The 6,263-nt window shown below is 37.8% G+C and overlaps 1 protein-coding gene across 1 annotated transcript; it reads left to right on the forward strand.

Moving 5' to 3' along the window:
• Positions 1 to 2,542: 2,542 nt before the first annotated feature.
• LOC146936805 (uncharacterized) lies at positions 2,543 to 5,394 on the forward strand. Its single transcript, XM_085751411.1, has 2 exons — positions 2,543 to 3,688; positions 5,116 to 5,394. Exon 1 carries the CDS (start codon positions 2,563 to 2,565, stop codon positions 3,181 to 3,183), a length of 621 nt encoding a protein of 206 aa, XP_085607537.1. The 5' UTR covers positions 2,543 to 2,562; the 3' UTR covers positions 3,184 to 3,688; positions 5,116 to 5,394.
• The last annotated feature ends 869 nt before the right edge of the window (positions 5,395 to 6,263 follow it).

A 6,263-nucleotide genomic window follows, 5' to 3' on the forward strand; every position in this document is an offset into this window, starting at 1 on the left:
CGGTCCGTCCGGCCAATTAGTAGAGTTGTGTCGAGCCTAGTAGTGTTGTGTGACAATTTTGTATTGTCCTAGTTGTCCTGTTTGTTGTTTGTTGTGTAACCCTTCGTATGAACTGGTTGGAGTACAACCATGTTCATATTAATTGTTATAGTAAGTCGGTGTATTTTTCTTCGGTTGAAGAAGAAAGTGGAGCTGAGTTCTTGACTACTAAGCAGTTAACGCGTGATGGAATTCCGATGTTTTCTTGTTGGCGTATTTGTCTGTGGAGAATCAGGTTGTGATTGATAGGTTGCTGGTTGTGAACAAATTTCCAGAAGTTTTTCCTGATGAGATTCCGGATGTGCCACCAGAAAGAGAGGTCGAATTTTCAATTGACCTTGTGCCGGGTACAAAGCCTGTGTCGATTGCTCCTTACCGTATGTCAGCTTCCGAGTTGGCAGAATTGAAGAAGCAGTTAGAAGAATTGCTTGATAAGAAATTTATAAGACCGAGTGTCTCACCTTGGGGAGCGCCTGTGTTGCTAGTTAAGAAGAAGGATGGTAGCATGAGATTGTGCATAGATTACCGTCAGCTGAATAAAGTGACGATAAAGAACAGGTATCCACTTCCGAAATTGACGACTTGATGGATCAATTAGTGGGTGCTCGTGTGTTTAGTAAAATTGATTTGAGGTCAGGATACCATCAGATTAAGGTGAAGGATGAAGATATGCAAAAGACGGCCTTTAGGACACGGTATGGACACTATGAATATAAAGTGATGCCTTTCGGTGTTACTAATGCGCCTGGTGTGTTCATGGAGTATATGAACAGAATTTTTCATGCTTTTCTGGATAAATTTGTTGTTGTGTTTATTGATGATATCTTGATTTATTCTAAGACTGAAGAAGAGCATGCAGAACATTTGAAGATTGTTTTACAGGTGCTGAAAGAAAAGAAATTGTATGCAAAACTGTCAAAGTGCGAGTTCTAGTTAAGTGAAGTAAGTTTTCTTGGCCATATTATTTCTGGTAGTGGTATTGCAGTTGACCCGTCGAAAGTAGAAGCGGTATCGCAATGGGAGACTCCTAAGTCAGTTACGAAGATCAGAAGTTTCCTTGGTTTGGCTGGTTATTACAGAAGATTTATCGAAGGATTTTCGAAGTTGGCACTTCCATTGACTCAGTTGACCTGTAAAGGTAAAGCTTTTGTGTGGGATGCTCAGTGTGAGAATAATTTCAATGAGTTGAAGCGAAGATTGACGACGGCTCCAATTTTGATTTTACCAGAGCCAGATAAACCTTTTGTTGTATATTGTGATGCGTCCAAGTTGGGCTTAGGTGGTGTGCTTATGCAAGATGGCAAGGTAGTAGCTTATGCTTCGAGACAATTGAGAATACATGAGAAGAATTATCCTACACATGATTTAGAGTTGGCTGCTGTGGTTTTTGTGTTGAAAATATGGAGGCACTATTTGTACGGTTCCAGATTTGAAGTGTTTAGTGATCATAAGAGTCTGAAATATTTATTTGATCAAAAAGAGTTGAATATGAGGCAGAAAAGGTGGCTAGAGTTGTTGAAGGATTATGATTTTGGTTTGAATTATCATCCGGGTAAAGCCAATGTAGTTGCAGATGCCTTGAGTAGGAAAACGTTGCACATGTCGGCAATGATGGTGAAAGAATTTGAATTACTGGAACAGTTTAGAGACTTGAGTCTTGTTTGTGAATTGGCACCTCAGAGTGTGCAGTTGGGTATGTTGAAAATTAATAATGATTTCTTGAAGAGTATCAAAGAAGCCCAGGAAGTTGATTTGAAATTTGTAGACTTGATGGCTGCTAGTAATCAGAATGCAGATGGTGATTTTCAGGTTGATGATCAAGGAGTGTTGAGATTCCGAGGCAGGATTTGTATCCCTGATAATGATGAATTGAAAAAGTTGATTTTAGAAGAGAGTCACAGAAGTAGCTTGAGTATCCATCCGGGAGCTACAAAGATGTATCATGACTTGAAGAAACTGTTTTGGTGGTCTGGATTGAAGCGTGATGTCGCACAATTTGTTTATGCATGTTTGACTTGTCAGAAATCGAAAGTTGAACATCAGAAGCCTGCTGGTTTGTTGACACCATTAGATGTGCCGGAATGGAAATGGGATAGCATCTCCATGGACTTTGTGACGGGTTTACCAAACACTCAAAGAGGGCATGATGCCATTTGGGTTATTGTCGATAGATTGACGAAGTCGGCACACTTTATTCCGATTAATATCACCTATTCAGTAGCTCAGTTGGCGGAGATCTATATTCATAATATTGTGAAGTTGCATGGTGTTCCATCGAGTATTGTGTCGGATAGAGATCCGAGGTTCACTTCGAGATTTTGGAAGAGCTTGCAAGAAGCTTTGGGCTCTCAGTTGAAGTTGAGTTCAGCGTATCATCCGCAAACAGATGGTCAGTCAGAAAGAACGATTCAATCATTAGAAGACTTGTTGAGGGTGTGTGTACTTGAGCAAGGTGGAGCTTGGGACAGTCACCTAACATTGATAGAGTTCACGTACAACAATAGTTACCATTCGAGTATTGGTATGGCACCTTTCGAAGCTTTATATGGTCGAAGGTGTAGAACTCCTTTATGTTGGTTTGAGTCGGGTGAAAGTGTTGTGTTAGGGCCTGAAATAGTTCAGCAGACTACGGAGAAGGTCAAGATGATAAGAGAGCATATGAAAGCGTCGCAGAGTCGACAGAAGAGTTATCATGACAAGCGTAGGAAGGACCTTGAGTTTCAAGAGGGTGACCATGTGTTCTTGAGAGTCACTCCTATGACTGGTGTGGGTCGTGCATTGAAGTCCAAGAAGCTGACTCCAAAGTTTATTGGTCCTTATCAGATATCTGAGAGAATTGGCACGGTGGCTTATAGAGTTGGTTTGCCACCACATCTTTCGAACTTGCATGATGTGTTTCATGTGTCACAACTTCGGAAGTATGTAGCGGATCCTTCACATGTCATTCCTAGAGATGATGTGCAAGTTAGAGACAACCTTACGGTAGAAACTTTACCTTTGAGGATCGATGATCGTAAGGTGAAGACGTTGAGAGGCAAGGAGATACCTCTAGTGAGAGTTGTTTGGGGAGGAGCAGCTGGTGAAAGTCTTACTTGGGAGTTGGAGAGTAAGATGCAGGAGTCTTATCCTGAGTTGTTTACTTGAGGTAATATTTCGAGGACGAAATTCTATAAGTTGGGGAGAGTTGTAACGCCCCATTTTTATTCTAATATTTTAGTAGATGTGTGAATATTTTATATATGACTTTAATTGCTATATAAATGATTTTATGTGAAATATATGTTTTATATGATTTTTATATGAAATATGTTATGATGCAATTTTATTATATGAATATTGGGGTTGTGTATTATTTAAATGAATGTTGTTATTATTGGATAGAAATAATATGAGAAATAGAAATATTATAGAAATAGTATTTATTTTTGGTTAAGGGGAATTAAGTGGAAATTAATAGAAATTAAGGGAGTTGGGTGAGAAAAGAAAAGAGAGATATTTTTGAAGTAAAAGAAAGAAAAAGGGAGAGAAACATTTTCACGTAAAAACATTAGAAGAAAACTGGTTTTGGGGAGAAAACCTAGAAGAGGCCAAGAGAGAGCTAGGAAGGAATCGATTGCGGTAGCTTGACGTTTGGTGTTGCTGAATTAAGGTAAGGGTGGGATTCCTTTCAATAATCATGGTATAAAATTCTGAAATTTGATGAATTGTTGTTCTTGGTTTTAGGGTTAGAAGTTTTATGTTAATTGAAGAAAAAAATGATGAATGGTGTTGTTTGATGCATGTTTCTATGTTGTTTTAGTTACTATGTTGTATATAGAACCTGTAAACATTGTTCTAATTCATTTTGGGTGATTAGGGGATCAGAAAATGGGTTTTTGGGGTGAAAATGGTGTTAAAATCGTAACAGTAGATGAAAAACTCGCCAGAAATTTGCTATTAGCGAAACCCTCTGGAACAGGTACGCTATTAGCTCAATTTTCGCTATTAGCGAAATTGTCCAGTGACAGCATTTTCTGTTTCGCGTTCTTGTGTCTTTTTCACCCGTTTCTATTTTGAATTAGCTTTAGGTGTAAACATAAAAGTTGTTGATAATTGAGTTAGCTTTCTAATGGCTTTGGAGTGACTAGAAAATTATTTGTAGATTTAGAGTTATGATGAAAATAGTCCAAGTGGGTCTTCAGAAAATTTTAAGAAAACTTAGCATAATTAATCTCTAGTTAGTCCAAAAACTTATGGTTGGTTTCCCAACTTCAAACTTAAGTGTTAGGGATTTAGTTGAGGTGTTTATGGATATTTGACTTATGTTCTATTGATCAAAACTTAATTGCTTTTGGGGGATGTTTTAGACTTTGAGATGAATGTAATTGATTTATATATATGTTATGTTGTTGATTTCCGTTGTTGATGTCGTTGTATCATCTGATGTCGAAGTTGGGGAGTGTGTCATAATTGTTTTAGGCACATATGTTGTTGTTGCACTCGATGTTGAAGTTGTATGTTGATATACACAAGTTGAGTCCATTTGCATACTCACAATTGTTGGGGGCTTATGCCCTGGAATGTTCATCATTCAACCCGTTGGGGGCTTATGCCCTGGAATGTTTATCATTCACCTGTTGGGGGCTTATGCCCTGGGATGCTTTAACCATCCAAATTGTTGGGGGCTTATGCCCTGGAATGCTTAGCATTCAACGCGCGTAGATTGGTACCACCTGCATGATGCATTAGTTGTTGTGGTCGTGTAGCATTGTCGAGTTGTTGTCGTTGTAGCATTGTCGAGTTGTTGTCGTTGTCGAAGTGTCGAGTTGTTGTCGTTGTCGAATTGTCGAGTTGTTGTCGTTGTTGAATTGTCGAGTTATCGGTGTCGTTGTGGATAATGTTGTTGTTGTTGTTGTTGTACCTTGTTGCTGAAAATGATTATGTTGTTGTTATATGTATTCTTTATATACATTATTAATGATGCATGTTGTGATATATTGTTATTTTCATTAATTTGATGAATTATATATTATCATTATTGGATAAGTTTCTCACCCCTTCTGCGTATATGTTGCCTCGACCGTGGGTAATGTGCAGGTAATGATGGCTTGTAGGTTGATTGGCTCAAGTGTCTAGGGCTCTGATACATATTAGGATGGGGATCGTCGCGAGTGTCTTCTCATTTCTTTTATGTATCACATATTTTGGAAAAGACTTGCTATTAGAATAAAGTTGAATTATGTTGTGGCCTTATGCCAAGACTTTTATTGATGTTGAATTTGGTTGAATTTATATTTTAAAGAATTATTCCGCTGCAGTTTGTAAGATAATTTAAATGTCGGTTTTTAAATAAATAGACAATTTTCTATTATGAAATTTTGATTAGCAGTGTGACACTCCGTTTGTTGGTCTACTCTGATTAAATTAATTAATATTACGTTGTTGGGAGAACGGGGTGTTACACATCACATGTGATTCTGTGTCATGTCATAGGTGATTCTTCTTTCTTCTTGTCATCACCCTCCTTTTTGTTCAACTCAACGTTTCCCTGATTCTGAGACATATCTACATAAACAAATTGGCGATCAAAACCTAAATTAATTGTAACGATTCTACAATAATTCATCAAAAACTAAACTAATCCTAAAAATTATACCATAACTAATTGTTGAAATATATAATATTTCCTTTTATTATTATTCTATTTTAATAGTTGTTTATTTTTCCTTATATCACTCCTTAGATTAAGGAGTTGATTAGTTGTATTCTCTCCTATAAAAGGAGCATGTTTTCATTGAAATAATATAACTCTAACGTTATAGAGTAATTTCTACATGGCATCAGAGCCCCCGAATTTTTGGGGCTTTGCTTCCGCATAAACCCTAGCCGCCATCATTAATATTTTTTTTTTCTTTTCTGGGTTTTCATATCCAGCAAGTACTGTTCACCGTGGCACTGTTCACTCGGTAACTATTCATCTCAACGGAACTGTTCATATGTGGTTACTGTTCACGCGTCACTATTCATTGAGAAGAAAAAAACTCAAAATTGTAGTTTGCAGTGTTTGAGTCGGATCAAACAGTGAAAATTAAGGGGATGAATAAATCAAAGACCCGAAGAGAGAAGGCGCGGCAAAGGGTAATGATGGGTAAGACAATTTTCAACTCGTCAACCAAAGGTCGTGCATTCCAAGCCACTTCTGATCAAGGGCAGCAGTCTTCCTCAAACTCACATCCGTCCACCAA

The sequence above is a fragment of the Medicago sativa genome, chromosome 3 (genome assembly GCF_051527215.1).
Source record: "Medicago sativa cultivar Bolivia chromosome 3, Bolivia_mono, whole genome shotgun sequence".
In the NCBI taxonomy this organism is placed as follows: Eukaryota; Viridiplantae; Streptophyta; class Magnoliopsida; order Fabales; family Fabaceae; genus Medicago; species Medicago sativa.